General features: G+C 62.8%; 2 protein-coding genes across 6 annotated transcripts in view; one reads left to right on the top strand and one right to left on the bottom strand.

Moving 5' to 3' along the window:
- Positions 1–17211, bottom strand: part of SLC5A10 (solute carrier family 5 member 10) — a 55368-nt gene that overhangs the window by 16830 nt on the left and 21327 nt on the right. The window lies entirely within an intron of this gene.
- FAM83G (family with sequence similarity 83 member G) overlaps positions 1–17211 on the top strand; it is a 36333-nt gene that overhangs the window by 8766 nt on the left and 10356 nt on the right. For 3 of the 4 annotated variants that reach the window (XM_082442423.1, XM_082442420.1, XM_082442421.1), the window contains one exon: positions 12564–12731. The exons of the other annotated variant lie outside the window; for it this stretch is intronic. In XM_082442423.1, coding sequence (XP_082298549.1) covers positions 12564–12731 — 168 coding nt within the window. The remainder of the gene's footprint in view (positions 1–12563; positions 12732–17211) is intronic. 4 annotated transcript variants of the gene reach the window in all.

Here is a 17211-nt window from a genome sequence, read left to right on the forward strand (position 1 = left end):
GCTGTGTTGAGGAGGATTCTGAAGCCAGGTCTGGGCTCAGTAGAGAGCAGTGAGTGCTCAGCAGTTCTGTCCTGGCCTTGGCTTGTGGGGCGAGGTATTTCTAGAGGAATCTAACCCTTTCACTCTTCTGGGTCCGCTCAAGACCCGAACGGTGGCTTTGGGGACCGTCCTGGCGGACAGACAGGGACCAGGGGAGCTCTTGGGCACAGAGCACAGAAGTGGGTAGGAGCTGACAAGGTGGCCATGGCTTAAGTTTCCAGAAAGGTGGAGTCCCTGTCCCCCGAGGGGGCTGGCCGGGTCGGATAGCCTGTGTTGGGGGGCCTGGCTCTTGGCCTGGTCCCAGGCAGCTCTGGGGCTTCGGGTTTCTGTTCTGTAAAATGGAGGTGGCGAGGATGAAAGCTGTGAGGATGGAGTCCGGTGACTGAGTGAGGAAGAGGTGGAGGAAGGGGGGGAGGGGCCTTCCCAGTTTTCAGGCTGAATAACCCACACACTGCTGTGGGGGAGGAGGGTGCTGCTGACGTGGGCGCCTGGCTGGAGGTCATGGGACCCAGTCCCCCGGGGGGGCCTGGTGGGATCCCATTACCCAGCCTCCTCTTCCTTTTTAAAAATGGGGAAATTGAGGCCCTGGGTGGGGACTTGACCTGCTGTGCTTGGGCTCCTCCCCGCGCCCCCATGGCCCTGCTCCCCACCAGGAGTAGGACAGAGGCAGATCCCACATCCCAGACTGCACGGGAACCGCTGGAGAGTCTAATCTCCCCCAGACAGAAAGACAGACGGCCTGGCCCAGTGATGGGGCCAGAGAGGGGAGCCTGGGGCCAGGCTGGGCACCGGGGCCGCCTCCCTGCGTCTCTCATCTCTACGGCCGGAGCTGAGACCCAGCCACCCCCTGCAGTCCCATGCCCCCCCGTAACCTAATATGCTCCCCACGAGAGCCCCCCAGGATTATCGGCATCACCTGTGTAAGGAGACAGCCAGGAGGAAGTCCGTCCCAGGCCTGAACCCCGGTCTGTGTGGTCCCAGTTGGTGCTGTCCTGCAGCCCCCAACAGGTGGGACAGGTGGGCACTGCCCCCTGCTTTCATTCCTCCTAGACGGAGCTCACTGATGCCACCCCTGCCCACGCTCAGACAGCAGGGAGCCACAGGCCCAACAGGAGGGGCCTCAGAGGCCAAGTGCCTCCTCTCAGACGGGGACACCAAGGGCGGAGGACGGGGATTTGTTCACATCTGACAGCACCGAGGGGAGCCAGTCCCCTGCCTTCCAGCCTGCATCTTCCCTGCCATGTTCATCCTGGGGCCCACGGCCAGTGTGGGGTGTGTGTGTGCGCGGGCTGCCCTGATGACCGTAGGTGCTGTTTATTGAGTGCCAGGCACTATATAATCTCGTGTAGTGTCACCTGTTCCATTTTTAAGATGTAGTAACTGAGGCCGCACTAGTTAACCCCTGCCCAGGTCACCTGCTTAGCTCTCGGGTGGAGGGGTGGGGAAGGGACCAGACCTGTGTTGTCCTCAGACTCTAAGACAGGTCCCCTGCCTGTCCTGCCCTGGCCTTGGCAGGATGCAGTAAGAGGCAGGGCAGGGAGGGGCAGCTCATCCAAGCCACCTGCAACCCTCCCATCTCCCCTGCTCTGCTGCTTCTCAGGCTCGCAGGGGCCGGGCTGTGACGCTGACGGATGCTGACAGGGTGCTTTGCCTGGGCTGCCCGCCCGTCTGCCGGGAGCTCTCCCTACCTTATCTCTCCCCGTGAATCACCTCCTTCCCCCTCACCCCCGCGTCCTCCTCTCACCCCCAGTACCAATGCAGGGACAGTGGCCCCTCGCACCCCCTGGGATGGGGATCCCGCTGTCCAGCTGCCTGGACAAGACGCTGGCCCCCTGCCCACCAGGGCGCCTGGGCTGGGACTGGTGGTGCTGAGTCAGGGCGGCCCAGCCCACTGCCTCCTCAGCCTGACCTGTCGTCAGCACAGCGGGCCGACCCTGGGGCAGGGAAGTGACACAACACACATTCAGCCCGTCCCGCCGGGAGCGTCTGGGTTCCCGTCAAGGCTAACGCTGAGTCCCCCCATTTCCCAGGAGATTAGAATGGAACTAATGGGCCACAGTGCCAGGAGCCAGGGGTGCTGGGGTCAGGTCCCTGCTCTGCCTCCACGGCTGTGTGACCTGGCACAAGCCCCAGTCATCCCATCTGTAAAATGGGTATAGGCATTGAAGCCTCTTAAGGATCCCTTCAGCTCTGACACCCTGCTGCCCTGTCCTTCTGGACTCCTCTGGGACAAAGACCAGTGGGTCCAGGGTCCAACTCCACCGGCTGGGTGGCCCTGAGCAGGCCCCAGAGGTGGAAGGTCATCTGCTTGCCCCTCCCCCAGCCCCCGGGAGCCAGTGATTTATCCAGGGAAAAACCTGCCGTGGGGTTCCAACTGCATACCAGAGGCCGGGCCTGTAGCATCACGCCTAGGCTGCTGCAGCCTCTGCAAGACAGGGGTGAGGCTGGACTGGGTTGGGCTGGGACTGGGGAGGGCCTGCCTCGGCCAGAAAAGGGGGTAGATGCTCTAGCAAGTTGTTCATGCAGGAGATGCTAAGCAACCCCCCCAGGACCCCTTCACCAGGGACCCCAGGGGCGGGGGTGGATCGTGTGCGCGTGAGGAAACTGGGGGAGCACGAAGGAGAGTGAGTGGTGAAGGCTGGACCAGAACCCGGATCTCGTGCCTGCCAGGCCAGGGGCACTAAGTTTCTTGCCCAGGGCCACACAGCAGGAAGGGACTGGAAGCAGGTTCCACAATGCCCGACTGACCCCACGTCTCTCCTGTCAGGCCCCTGCCTTCCCGCACTGCAGTCCTGGCTCACGGCTTGGCCCCAGGAGAATAAAAGAGCTTAATGAGGCACTTATTAAATACCAGCTGTGCATCAGGTGCTGAGCGGGCACTTTATCTGCCTGGATCCTCCCAGCTCCATGGTGTAGGTACCGTCCCTTCCGTGCAGATGAGGAAACTGAGGCTTAGAGGGGCTCACAGAGGGCAAATAACCTGTCACCGAGCCGATCACTGGAGGAGCTGGCCCAGAGCCCAGCTCTGAGGTCTCTGAGCCCCCGTTTCTCTGGAGAAGCGGCGCCTTGGATGTTCTTTCTGAGCCCTGCCCGTCTTGGGAGCCCTGGAGCCTTGCTGCGGGCCCCCAGCTTGACTCAGGGCAGTAAAAGCATTTTCACGAGGCTCCTAGACTCTGGGCTCTGGCAGGGGCACAAGTCTGACCACACCAAGGCCTGGTGAGCACAGGGTGATGGGGAGCCAAGTCCCCTGGGGCCAGGAGGGGGGCTCTTGCTGTCCCCAAGCAGGCGGTACCAGCACAGCCTCGACGCCGTGAGAGGCCCCAGGGGCGGCCCAGTGGGCTGTTCCCAGGGACACACTGGAGCCCAGAGGGGCAGCACCCGCCCAGCCTCATGCAGCGGGTCTGGGGAGCACTTCCCAGCCCGGGGCCCCACCTGCCAGGTGGCGAACCGTCTGATAACATAATCCCAGGGGTCGGCTCCCGTCCTCTCCCAAGGCTTCCTACCAGCGGTGTTTGCGTCTTAATTGAGTCTGGGGAGTCAGGAGCGGCTCTGCCAGCAAGGAGGGCTGGCACCTCTGGGCTGGGTGCACGCCAGGCTCCTGGGGCGCCCGGGCAGTAGCCCCAGCCCGGCCGGCACTGCCCCCCCTCCCACGACCCCGGGAGGCAGGGCCTGTCGTCACACTCGTGTCACCGACGATGATACCGAGGTTCAAAGTGGGCCAGGGCCTGCTGAAGGTCACACCAGAGTCTTGGGCGGCGGGTCTAGACTGAGCTCCTGGTCTCCTTGGTCCGGCAGGCTCGCCCGCAGCCGAGGCTCCTCCCCCGGGACCAGCAGAGGCGGGCCGTCCTCTCAGAGGCCCCGGGCTCACCCGGCCCCTTGCCGCGTGACCTCGGGCCTCACGATCTTCATTTGTAAAACGGGGATTGGGCACTTGTCTTAATTAAGGCAGTAACAGTCATGAGAATGCTCAGCGCGGGGGCAGGAGCGCGCCCTATTGGGACCACGCCCCACGTCCAGGCAGGCCCAGCTGGTGGGCCGCACCAGCCTTCTTCGTGAGGTCCCGGTGGTCCCCAGGCTCACGCCCTTCCCGGATTAAATGTCACGTGGGGCGGTGGTGGGAAGACAGTCTTTGGAATCACAGGACCCCGGCCTGAGCCCCAGCCCCGTTGCCCAAGTTAGCCACTCCGCCTCTCTGACCCTCCGTCCTTTCCTCCTCAGTGCCACGTGATGCCAACACCTGCCCCAAAGTTGCGGTGGGGTTTACATGGAAAAAAAGCGTGGTGTCTGGCATGGGTTCAGTTCTCTTCCCTCTGCCCCCATCCATAGCCCCGTCCTGACAGCCTCTCCCTGGGAGTAGTCTGGCTGGAGAAGTGGTGAGCCCCCCCATCCTGGAGGGGTTCAAGCAGGGGCTCGGGGGAACGCAGCAGAGAGCACGTGGGGCTCCAATGACCCAGCAGCCTCTGCCCTGCCGGGCTGGCTCTGTGACCTCGGTCAAGTCCTCTCCAGGCCAGTCCCTGGGGGTTTACGATGCTCCATGACCCCACAGCGTCTGTTGCTCTTGGATCCTGGAGAAGCTGAGCTTTCAAACATTTTCGAATTTGTGATTCTGCGATTTTCCAGTTTGAAAATCCTTGGCTTGTGCCATCCTCTGAGACTGTGGGGTGGTCCGGATCCTGCGCCTGGGAGCTTGGAGGACTCCGAGGCCCCTGGGGGCTGGCAGGAAGAGGGAGGGGCTTCTCTTGTCTCATCCGCCGGGCACAGCCCTGGTCAGCTGACCCCATGCTCTGCGGCCTCTGGTCTCTGCAGCATTCCTGAGCTGTGGTGAGGAGGCTGCAGTGTATCTGGGGAAGGCCAGAGACTCCGGGCAGGGCCAACGCCACTGGGCTGGGTGGGACCCGCTTGTGCTTCTTGACCCCTTCCCACTGCGGCTCCTTTAATTGGCCTTAATGAGGCTTCTGTCTTAGTGCAGAGGGAAGGTGCCAGAGCTGATGACTGTCAGAGGGGTGGGACTGCAGGTCTTCCAATCTAACTCCCCCGTGACTGAGGAGAAGGGAGGTGCTTTGCCACGGACCTCGCCGCCCGTAAGATGGGGCAGAGCCCCGGGCACTGACTCTCCGGGCAGTGCTGATGGCCAGGGCTTAGTTTCAGGACCCAGGACGGGCTCTGGGAGGTGGTGGGTGGAGTCACAGCTAGAACCCCCTCCGAGAGAGGAGCCCAGGAACAGGAGGCCTCTGCCACCAGCGGATTGTGTGGCTCTGGGACGGTGACGGCCCCCCCCCCCCGGAAAAGGGACAGCTGTACGAGCGTCAGCAAGCTGGTCCTGGCTTGGGTCGGCATGGTTACCACGAACACAGACTCCCTCCCCGTCTACCCGGGGGGCTGGGGCTCCCAGGAGGCCTCCTCCCCAGACCTTTCAGGTCCTGCTAGCACCAGGGTGGGGTGGGGAGTGGGGCCATGTCTCAGTGTGGGAAACTGAGGCACAGCAGCCAGGTCTGCCCAGCCCTGCTGCTGGAGGAGGGGGCTGGGGGCAGGAGGGGTGCTGTCCCTGTCTCCGCCGCACACCCCAGTGAGCAAGGCGCAGCCTGAGCCTCGCTGCACCCTGGGGGCAGGTGCAGCCCCTGGGGCCTCAGCCTCCGTCTGTGCAGGGGTGGTGACAACTCCAGTGCAGGTCGGCCTGTGTAAATTCTCTCAGCATTTGTGTCCCTGAGGAAGTCCTTATTTTCGTCTTTGGTTTTGAAAGCTATTTTCACTGGGTAGGGAATTCTGGGTTAATCGTTCCTCCGTTTAGTTGCTCCGGTGTCCTCTGGCTTGTGTTGATTCTGAGACGTCTGCTTATCTTTGTTGCTCAATATTTGATCATCTTTTCCCTTCTGGCTGCTTTTAAGATTTTCTCTTTGTCACTGATTTTAAGTGATGTGATTATGATGTGCCGTGGTCTGTTTTCTTCATGTCTCCTCTGCTTGGAATTCATCGAATATCCTGGACTTGGGGATGAACAGTTTCCATCAAATGTGGAAGTGTTATGGCCATTTTTTTCAAATGTTTTTCTGTCCCCTCTCCCCCACCCTCTGCCTCAGGACCTTCTGAGACTCCAGTTACACATACTCTAGACCTGTGAAGTTGACCCAAGTTCACTGATGCTCTGGTCTTGGTTGTTCAGTCTTTTTTTCTCTGTGTGTCGTTTTGGATCATTTCTACTGACAGGTCTTCAGGTTCACTAATCTTTTCTTCTATAGTGTCTAATCTGCTGTTAATCCCATCCAATGTATTTGTCATCTTAAATGCTGAATTGTTTCACTTCTTGAGTTTCAATTTGGTGTTTATTTTAAAAAATCTTCCATGTCTCTAAGTAACTTTTTGAACATATAGAATACAGTTATAACTGTTTACCCTTCTTTGTCTGCCAGTTCTAACATCTGTATCCATTCTGGGTCCACTTTGGTAGACTTTTTTCCTCATGTGGATCATTGATTTCCTGTTTCTTTGTGTGTCTGGTAATTTTTGATTGGATACCAGACGTGATGAAAATTTTATGTTGTGGGAGTTTTGTTTTTTCCTTTAAACATTTTGGAGCTTTGTTCTGGGATGCAGTTCTTGGAAACAATGTAACACTTTTGAGGCTTGCTGTTAAGCTTTATTAGGTGGGACCAAAGCGTATTTGGTTCAGGGTAGGAGTTGGCAAAGGATGGACCGAATCTGGTCTATGCCTGCTTTTGTAAAGAATGGAATGGAGATGTGTGCATTTGTTTATTAGCTGTCTGTGGCTGTTTTCAGAGTTGAGGGGTGTGTCAGAGACACGTGGCCTGCAAAGCCTGAGACATTTGCTCTCTGGCCTTTATAGAAGAAGCTCACTGGCCCCTGGTCCAGGGCCCGTTTGCCCACCGTGTAGGTCGTATCCTTCTGAGGATCCTCCTGTGTGCCCTGACCGTTCGAGGGGCCTGCGCGCTGGCCGCGGGGATGTAAACGACTCCTGGTCCTGTGTGAGCGTCGGCCGTTGTTCCCGCTGCTCCTTTCCAGCGGGCCTGTCCCAGCCTCGGTGGTTTCTTCCTGTTCATGTGCTGCTCGGTCTCCAGCTGAAGCCTCAAGAGGCAGCTCCCTGTAGGTCTCTGGCCTTTGCTCTGTGCAGCCCTTTTCTCTCCTCTGTCCTGAAAATTCTGGCTGCCAGGCTCTGAGCAAACTTCGTCTCCTCAACTCAGGGAGCCCACTGGACTCGGCCGTGGCCTGGAGATGGCTGGGGCAGTCCTACAGCTGACCTCGCTCGTCTCCCTTCTGCCAGGGGTCACTGCACTTGCTGTGCTGCCTGTTGGCCGTGGCTTCATAGATTCTGCCTGGTGTTTATTGCTAAGGCAGGTGGGTAAGTGTAGGCTCCGTTATTCCGTCATGGCTGGAAGTGGGATCCCAGGTCTTGAAGGCACTGTCCCCACCTTAGGACAGTGTGCAGCATGCCCCATGTGTTCCTGTGCGTCACTGCCCTCCAGCTGGCACAGAGGGAAGCAGGAGACGCTGAGGGGATGACCCCCGGCCTGTCCACCCCGAAGGCACTGTGGGTCAGTGAGGAGGCAGGAAAGCCACCGCTGCTGTCTGCTGAGCACGGCTCCCGGGAGGGCAGTCTGGAGCCCATGCTGCCACCGTCCTGTGTCCATCTGAGCCTTAGGGTCAGACAGACCCAGAGATGCGGACCCACTTCCTGCTTTTCCAGGTGGTGAAAGTGGCCCAGTGAGTGCCAGGGACTTGCCTGCTGTGCACTGTGTCTGCGGTGACCTCTGGGCTCCAGGGCGGGTGGGGTGTGTCTCTCTCCCCTTCCTCTGGGGAGCACTGTGAGGGGAGAGACCCCGGCCGGCTCCCTCTGGGCCTCCTGCAGGCATCTCCGTGGCCTTGGAGGGTGGGGCAGGCAGGACAGGTACAGAGGGAAACTGCCCACGCCGACCTGGGTCTCAGGGTCCGGGCCTTGGGGAGACGGCATGCCACTCGGTGGGTTGCTGCCGTTTTTCCAGAAACACAGACGCGGCACTTGCTCGTGGCAGCATTTGAGTCAGGGTTTGGAGGATGGGAAGGAGTTACTGGCGTGGAGGAGGAGAGGAAGGCGCCCGGCCAGGAGGACTGTGTGTGCGGCTGAGGCAGGGTGTGGGGTGTGTAGGGAGGGGCCGTAGGGTCAGAGCCCCTGTGGGGTCAGGGCCACCGGGGCGAGATGCTGCTGCAGATGCTGGGCCCGTGGCCAGCGGTCTTCCAGCTGCGTGCAGACCCCTGGCCACCTCACCCCTGCGCCTCGTCCCCCAGCCCTGCTCTACCCACTGGTCCTGTGAGTACGCCTCTGCTCCAGGACGGATTCTGTGGTCATGGGGGAGGGGTGCCTCTAAAGCAGCTGTAGGGGCGCCGGAAGCCTCAGGCTGAGCGTCAGCCTGGCGAGGCGGGAGCCCCGGGTTGGTGGTGCAGAGAGAGGTGGGGCGTGGTGGTCAGAACTGCCTCTCCCAGACCCCTAGACACAGCCAGGTGCTCCAGCCGGCCCAGACAGGCTGTGCGGGGCACCCGGGCAGGGCACATGGACTCAGGGTTCCCTTGGCAGGGACAGCCTTGGGTATCACGTCCACCTTCCTCCCCATTTCACAGATGAGAAAACCGAGACCCAGAGAGGATGCAGCTCACCCAAAGCCAGACCCCAGCCTGGAGCCCGGAGCTCCAACTCTGTCCTTGCCTGGGCCCCGGGGAGGATGGGGGCGCCCACTCCGGTGCCCCTGACCCCTCCACCAGCACCAGCAGCAGGTGTTACAGGGCTTCAGGCTGTGTCTGCTGGGGCGGCAGCCACAGGTGGGGGGGTGCTGCCCCATGCGCTGGAGCCCCCCAGGAAGCCCCTGGGTGATAGAGGTGCGCGTGGCGGGGCATCACCACGAGTCCGTCACCTCACTGCCATCACCTGGGGCCGGTCCCCTCCCCTCTCTGTGCCAGCATCTGTGTCTCTCACGGTTGGGGGGTGGGTGTCCACCATCCCAAGGAGATTTGGGGGATTCTGGAACCATCAGCGGGAGGATCGGTGGGAGGACGCGAGGAGGCCACAGAGCAGCCCCGGCTGCACAGAGCGAGGCGGGGGTTCGGGACCCACGCAGGAGGCAGGGTGCAGAGGCCGCGGAGCTGTTGGTGGCGGCGGGGGGAAGGGAAACGGAGGTGTGGGCGCCGCTGGAGGGGCACGTTTTGGGGGCCTGCGCATCCAGCACACCCCCGAGGGACACACGGGGAGGCCTTTGGGTCCAAGGCACGTTGAGCTCAGTGCCGACGCCAGTCCCTGCCTGGGCCCCTCTGCTCCGGCGCCACCCGGCCCCGCGCTGTCGGCCCCCTCCCGGCACGGCCGCCCTCCCATAGCCCCCCAACCCTGCAGCTCTGTGCGGTGAGAACCAGGAGGGTTGTCGCGGGTGTGTGGCCCCTCCTGGTTCTCTGGCTGCACCTTTGAGAGGGCTTTCACATCAGTCACGCACAGGGACCACTGGACTCCCTCCTTCCCTCGGGAACCGGGCTGGGGGGCTGGTGCTGTGACGCCGGGCCTGGAGTTTGGGACACACACCTGCCTGCCGCGCCGCCCCTGGGAACCGGGCATTTGGTCCGGGCGCTCACACGGACAGAGCTGGTTCCTGCGGTGACGAGGAGCGAGCCTCAGGCTGCCCACCTCTTGCCCGGTGCGGTCTCCTGACCCACACGGGGTGGGGACATCCCCCGATGCCAGCCTCCCCGCCGTCTTTCCCGTAGTCTTGGCCCTGGCCTTGCCCGGGGCCTCCGCGGGATACGTGTGGGCTGGCGTTGTCCTCCGGGCGGGACTAGTGTCTTTGTGCTCAAGCCGCGGATGTGTGAGCTGGACAGACCACAGGAGCGGGCCAGGCGGACACCCCATTTGGCAGATGGGGAAAGTGAGGGTCTAGGAGGGGCTGAGGCTTGTCCCAGGCCATTTGGCACACTCTGAGTTGACAAGCACTCCCAAGGCCGCCTTAGGCCGGGCCACGCGCTGGGCCAGGGCGGGGGTGCTGTCTTGGACGACCTTGCGGAGTCACGGGCGAGCGGGGCCACCCAAACAGGTAATCAGGCAAGGGAGTGAATCCCTCCGTGCCTCAGTGTCCTCGTCCGTAAAATGGGAGTAACAACCGGTGCCTCGCAGCGTTTTTGAGGACTGGAAGAGGTGGCGGTTGTCGGGCGGAAGGCTCTGCGGGTGGGGCGCAGGGCCCTGGGTTCTAGCCTGGAGTCTCTGGCCCCAGGGACGGGCATGCAGGGCTCGAGGCCTCTGAGAGACCCTGTGGCCCCCGTGGACAAGCTGCGGGGGCCCCCCTGGGAGCCCCCAGCCCCCTCCTGCCCCAGCTCAGCTGGCACCTGTACAAGCCCTCCTTTGACCCTCAGCACCGAGCCCAATGCCTGGGACCCTGTGGGGCTCCACCGTGGGGGGCAGGCCCCGGCAGACCCAGCCCAACAACGGGCGGCCTGGGCTGGGCACCCTGCCTGCCTGGGCGCCGCAGGGAAGGCTCACGTGGGGTGGGTCTCGCTGGGGCACGTCCCCCAGCCTGGGCCCAGGGCAAGTCCCCGTCTGCCACGGTGGGCAGAGCCTGGAACGAGGCCTGCTCCCACGAGAAGCGTGTCGGCTGAGCCGTCTCCAGGCTGGCACGTGAGGCTGTGGCCTGCAGGAGGGCTGGAGTGGCTGTGGGCTTGTGAGGTCCAGACAAGAGGGTCTCTGCTGTCACCCCTCCCCTACCTCGGGGTCCCAACACCCTCTACCGGTGGAGCCCAACGGTGTTGTGAGCCCACCAGCTCTGATACTGTGTCTCATCTGTCCTCTCGTCCACCACCTCAAGCAAGCTCTGGCCTTTGCACATGTCCTGGGACACGGAGCTCACTTCCTCGCAAGACCCGGCCGATTTGGGGTCAGAGAGCGTACCCCCTGCCCTAGTGCTGCCGTCCACCTCCCTGCGGCCCCTCTGCCACCGCAGCCGCTGCACAGACTGTACCTGCTCCCCCTGCCCTGCCTGAAACATCCCTCAGAGACTCAGACAGCGAGCTATTTTTCCCCAGGGGCCAGAGAAGACCCTGGGCCTCACCACCGGGGAGCCCTGGCTGGTCCCACATGAGAAAGTTGGGCCTGGAAAAGCTAGGTGTCTGCTGAGGGTCACACAGAGACCCCGTCCGTGGAGGGCAGGGCAGGGAGGAACCCCCAGAAGTACCCGCTTTGGTGCCAGATGTGTGACCGGCGCCAGCAGGGGCCAGCTGGGTGAGCTCACGGGAGTGTGCAGGCACGTTCCCAGCAAGCCCCAGGCCACCCGCCAGGTCACACTCCTGGCAGGGGTGGGGGTAACCCTGGCTCCCTGGCGGGCCTGGGTAGGTTCTAGCCTGACTGTCCCCAGCTTGCTGTGTGGCCCAGCGCACGACCCCTACCCGCCTCTCTGGGTAACGCTCCTCTAGGGGGTTCTCAGACCCAGGATGGGGCCCTGGCGCCGGCTTTGGCGGGGGGGAGGGCTGGACGTCTGTTCGGGTCAGCAGCGTTGGGCCCTGGTCTGCTGTGTTCCCCTTTGCTGCCCAGTGGGACGGGGAGGGGAGGGGAGGAGCGACACTGAGGGCCAGGGCCTGCCGGCCACTGAGCTCTGCCAGGCCCCAGCGCCCGCTGACTACCCCACTCCCTGGCCCTGTGCTACGTGTGCCCCTTCCCTCCTCGTGCCTTGGCTCAGGCCAGGGCCCTTGCCCGCCAGGCCTGGGCATATCACTGCCCGTGCTAGGCAGTGGCTGGGCTGGGCTGGGGTAGATGTACTCTGACCTCTGGGGCCCCACCCTGAGCCAGTGCACAGGCTGAGGGCAGCTGTTGTGGCCCAGGTGTGGTCAGATGACAAGAAGAGCACATGTAGCGGTCTGGGGTGTGTCCAAACCAGAAGGAGAGGTGGCAGCGAGGGAGCCTGTCCAGGGACCCAGGGGTGACCTCGGTGGGCAGCCCGGCTTCTGCCTTCCTCCCTGCCGTGGACACATCTGGTCCATCTCAGCATCCTGGGGTAGCAGGCGGAGGGCATGGTGTGGCTTGCCCGGCTCGGGAATGCAACCCAGGAATAGAAACAGGGCACCTGGCCAAGCCCTGAGCCCCGGGAGGGGCGAGGGCTGCCCGGGGGCTGGGGGCGGGGGCAGGCGCTCAGATCTCAGGACGCGCACCCTTCCCACTCCTCCCGCGCGCCTCCTGCAGCTTCCCCTACACATTCCTCGCCTGGGTTTTGTTTTCTGCGGTCTTGTGTTACGGAAACAGCAGCCCGCGAACTGTGCCTCTCTCCATTCCCTGCTGCCGGAGAGTCCAGCCTGTGCCACCCACTGGGCATTTCTACCCTGAGTGTCGATCCTACGCCTGCAGCTTCAGGGCCAGGAGAGCCGGCACTTCCGTCCCAGTCCCGAGGCCGCAGGGAGCAGGGCCAGGGTGGGCACCCGAAGAGGGTGGCGGGCGCGGGAGGGCCAGGCGTCCCGGCGAGGCACCTGTCTCCCCGGCCACGTGCCCTGACGGCCCCGGTCTCCCTTCCTGCTCACAGGTGATCGCTGTGGTCATGGACATGTTCACCGATGTGGACATCTTCAAGGACCTGCTGGATGCCAGCTTCAAGAGGAAGGTGGCCGTGTACGTCATCGTGGACGAGAGTAGCGTCAAGCACTTCCTGCACATGTGTGCGCGGGCCCGCATGCACCTGGGGCACCTCAAGGTGAGCCGGTTCCTCATTCAGTCGGTTGACAAACACCTGGAGCGCCTGCCTTGTCGGTCCGGATCTGGGAGCCTAGAGTTCAGTGTCCTAGAGCCGCCTGCCAAGTGGTCACGCGGCCTCTGCCTCAGTGCCCCAAGGGACAGGACACTACCTGTGACCAGGTGCTGAAGCCCACGTGAGGTGCTCCTTCACAGGTGTTTCGAAGCAGCCCATGCCGCAGTGGTTACCTGTCTTGGCTTGCTCGCCTCCAGTGATAGGGTGTGCAACCCCCGGCTCTGGCAGCAAGCCCCAGCTGGCCAGCTCCAACTCCCAGGAAGTCCTTTCTTGGTTTTAAACCTAAATCTGTTTCTGTATAATGTCCATGCACGGGCTTTAGGATCCGGCTCCAACGGAGGAAGCTCCCTTGGGCTGAGGTCGGGGAGGGTTTCTTTGGTGGCTGCAGAGTTGAAATGGACTTGAGGAGTGAGCAGAGTAGAAAAGGGCTTCCAGGGAGGGACACCGGGGACAGAGGTCGAGTCGTCAGGTTGGGCCTGGGTTCTCAGCATTGCTTTGCTGTGTGTCCTAGAGCACGTCACCTCCCCTCTCTGGACTCCGGGATCTCATTGGTCCAACAGAGGGGCCGAAGACCCGTGTGACTGGGCTCTTCTGCTCAGACACCCTGGCATTTGGTGCCTTGCTTGGGGGTGGAGGGAGCCCTCCTTCCGCCCAGCCATTGCTTGTCACCTACTTTGTGCAGCTCACTCCCCAGAGTACAGATCAGTATGCGTAACGACAGCTAATACTTCCACAGCTCCCGTCCCAGGCATGTGACGTGGTTAACTTAGGTACGCTCACGGCAGCCAGTGGGAGGGGGCAGCTGTTCCACTTTACAGATCAGGGGATGCAGGCACTTGCCAGGTGTCACTCAATGTTAGTCAGTGAGGATAAGCGGGGTGGGGGCCAGCACCGAGCGCTCTGGCTGAGCACGGCCTCCGACGGGTCAGAATTCCTCAGGGCAACGCCAGCCTGGTTAACAAGGGGCTGGGCTCCCGCGCCTGTTAAGTTGTCGGCATCGTCAAGTGATGCCCAGCCCAGCTGAGACCTTTCAAGTGGGTGTGAGCTCTCTGGGCTGCGAGTCTCTGGCTGTTGGGACATTTTTATGTGGCCTCTCTGGTGGGTTGACCCCAAGCCCCGTGCTCGCCCGCTGTGCTGCCCTGCCTACCGTGCAACTAGCACCGAGAGCCAACTCCTGGGGCAGACAGCTCAGGCCGGGAGGCCCAGAGTGTGGAAGAGGCATCTTTTCAAAGGTGACTGCAGGGGCCTCAGCCGTGTGGGCAGCAGATCACAGAAACTCAGGGCTCTCCATCCAGCCCTCTGCCGTGCTCAGGAAGAGGCTGACGGGCCCACTCCCCCTGAGCCCCTGCCCCATGCCCGGTGGGGACCCTGCACACCTCGCGTGCCTCTGCCCACACGCATCCCCCCGCGTGCGGACGAAGAGGCAGGGAGGGGGCTTGTCTGTGCTGAGCGGGGATCTAAACCCTGCGTGGCCGCTCCAGAGGCCTCTTCTTAGTGGGGAAGCCCAGATGCCAGGCTCCTGGGAGGGTTCCACCAAGTCAGGGCTGAGCCTAAAAGCCCGCGACGGGAAGCTGGCACGGACAGGGCCACACACCCTTGGTGCCCAGTGCCCTTGGCTGAGGCCACATCTAACAGCGGGGCCGCCCTGGTGCTGCCCGCACAGGCTTCCCGGCTGCCAACCCCCTGACGCCGGGCCTACCTCTCTGGGCCTCCAGGGCTTTGTGACCACAAGGACACCTCACCAGGTTGTTTGAGGATGAAAGCAGAGGAGACAGTGGCTGTAAAAGTGCTCTGAGCTAAGGAGAGGCACACAGTTGCGGCAATAACAAGAGTTATAAACCCCGGGCCCTGGGCGGAGGGCTTGAAATGAGGCTACAGCTCGGGGCATGGAGGGGGTTTCTGGCCCAGCCTGCCCTTCTCGCCACCTCCCTGCTCTGGTGAAGGTGGCAGGTCCGCAGGGTGAAGTGCCCAGGAGCCTGACGCTGTGGGATGGCCAGGCGTCTTCATGGGAAGGAATGTGTGACCCTGGCCACCTCATTCTCACCTCCGAGCCCGCCCACTCCCAGCCTGGGCAGGTGGCCAGAGGCTCCTGTGGGCCCAGTCCTGGCCAAGTGTCACCTTGTCTAGAGCCTGCCTCCCTGCCTGCAGGCAGGCTGGGCCCAGACCTGTCTCGGGAGCACTTCCTTTGCTGGTAATCCCTGGGCCCGCCCTCGGCGTCCACTGCCCCTGCCCAGCTCTGCAGCAACCTGCCCTCAGGTCGTGTGGGCCCAGGGTGTAGGTTGTGCCTGGTGGGGTCATACTTGTGACCAAGGGGGTGCCGGGCGCCAGGAGCCAGGCCTCGGCCCCAGCTCTGCCCCTGCACTGTAACCTTAGGCAGAGACACTGAGGTTTCTGGGCCTCAGCCTTCTTGTCTGAAAAATGGGAATATCGTCATTTATTTGGCAGGGCTGCCGTGAAGAGTCAAGGAGGCCATGTGGGGGCAGGGCACTCAGTCACGAGCTCCCTTCCTGTCCTACCTGCGGTTGGGGCAGCTGCGGCCCCTCCCATGAACCCCCAGCTCTGGTCTGAGTGCCAGGGGGCTTCCCTTCCCTCTCTGAGCAGTGGTCTGGCTGGGGACGCCCCCAGTCTCCCCATCCGGGCAGCCCCCCAGCCTGAACCCCTGAGCTCACACAACACATTCTGGAAACAGCTGCAGTATCGCTTGGGTCCCTCCCAGTTTCCAGGTGAGGCGGGAAGACAGGCACCAGCACCTCCCCGGCGCGAGGTCCCCAGCCGTCCCGAGCGTCCCCACCTGCCGGCTCAGCTGGGCCCTGACTCCCCCAGGCAGGGAACGTGGGAGCGAGTGCCCGTACTACACACGGGAACGGGCCTTGAGAAGACGACCCAACCCTCATCCCAGGGCCCAGGGCAAGCCACACTTGGGGGTGACACTGGGTGCTGAGGGATGCCCAGGGCCGGTGGGAGCCAGGCCTCGAGGCTCGCAGCTTAGCACGGGCCCGGAGCTGTGAGCTGCCTGGCTGATGTGAAAAGCTAGTCTGCTTTGTGCAGCTGAACTGGAAAAACCAGCAGCCACTTGGGCGAAGGCTGGACCCATTGCTGATGAACAAAGAACCCCCAGGCAGTGTGGCCACGGGAAGGCGCTGGGTGAGTGAGGGTGTGCGGATTCCGGCTCATGCTGGACAGGCCAGCACTGGCTCCGTTCTGGTGCCCGGGCCTCCTCCTCTCCCGACCTGCCTTCTCTGAGCCTGGCCTGGCTCTGTAATGGACTCAGGGCACTGCTTCTCAACATCTGGCAACGTCCAGAGATGTTTTTAATGGCCGTGACTACGAAGGTACTACTGGCATCTGGTGGGTGGCGGCCAGGGATGCTGTTCACAGCCTACAATGCACAGGACGGCCGCTAACAGAGAACCACCTGGCCCAGAACGCCACAGAGCCAAGCGGCCTGGCCCAGGGGGAGAGCCAGGAGCCCCCCAGCCCTGCCCTGTCCCCTGCCCCCAGGGGTGCTTCCCATCTCAGCTTCACAACAGCCCGGGGCAGGCCAGGGTGAGTATTGGTCCCCCCACCCCATTACAGAGAGTGAAACAGGCCCTTTAGAAGAGAGCAGAGGTTGGCTGGCACACGGGGACACGGCTCTCTGTCCCTGACCTGGCGTGATCTTGCTGTCACCGCTCAGGCCTGCTCAGGATGGTCTCTGGGCCTCCCCACTCCTCCTCCGGCCCAGAAGGTGCCAGCAGACCCCTGGAGGGTGAAAGAGCCGCCAGGGTGCAGCTGCAGTCTGTCCTCAGTCCCAGGGGGCCGGACCCTGTCCACTGGGAGGCCCTGGGGCAGGTCACTCCTCTCCCTGAGCCGCCTGACCATTGCATACGGCCGACAGTCCTGGCCTCCCCGGGCCCGAGTCCACACCATTCCAGATGTTCTCCTGTCCTCGGTGTCGGTCCCTCATTGGCCCCCCACCAGCCCCCCGAGAGGAAGGGATCACACCCCCGTCCCACTGCACGGCACAGCCCCCTCGTCCCCTCTAGTCTAGGGAGCAGCCGCTGAGTGCTGGGCCTTTTCCGGGCCCCTCCCCCAATGCACTGAGTCTTCACAGCAGCCCTGAGGCCGGGGGTGGGCAGGCCCATTTCACAGACGAGAACCCTGAGGCGTGGGGAGGCCAGGTTGCGTCCGTTTGCACCAGGACTGGAGCCGTGTTTGACCAGAGCTTGAGAGCGACCCACCCGCTCCAGTGGGGGCCTGGGCTTGTCCCCCCGGCTCCCGCCAGCCCGGTGTGAGCACAGGAGGCCCCGTGGAGGTGGGGGGTGTGGTGCTGAGGCTAACCCAGCCCTCGTGCCCACCACGGCCTGCCCTGTACACGCTTGGGGCAGAAGCACCCGTGGAGCAGATGAAGCTCTGCCATCCTCCCCAGATGTCCCCTCAGGGGCGA

Source organism: Balaenoptera physalus, assembly GCF_965194825.1.
Source record: "Balaenoptera physalus genome assembly, chromosome: 20".
NCBI classification, from domain to species: domain Eukaryota; kingdom Metazoa; phylum Chordata; class Mammalia; order Artiodactyla; family Balaenopteridae; genus Balaenoptera; species Balaenoptera physalus.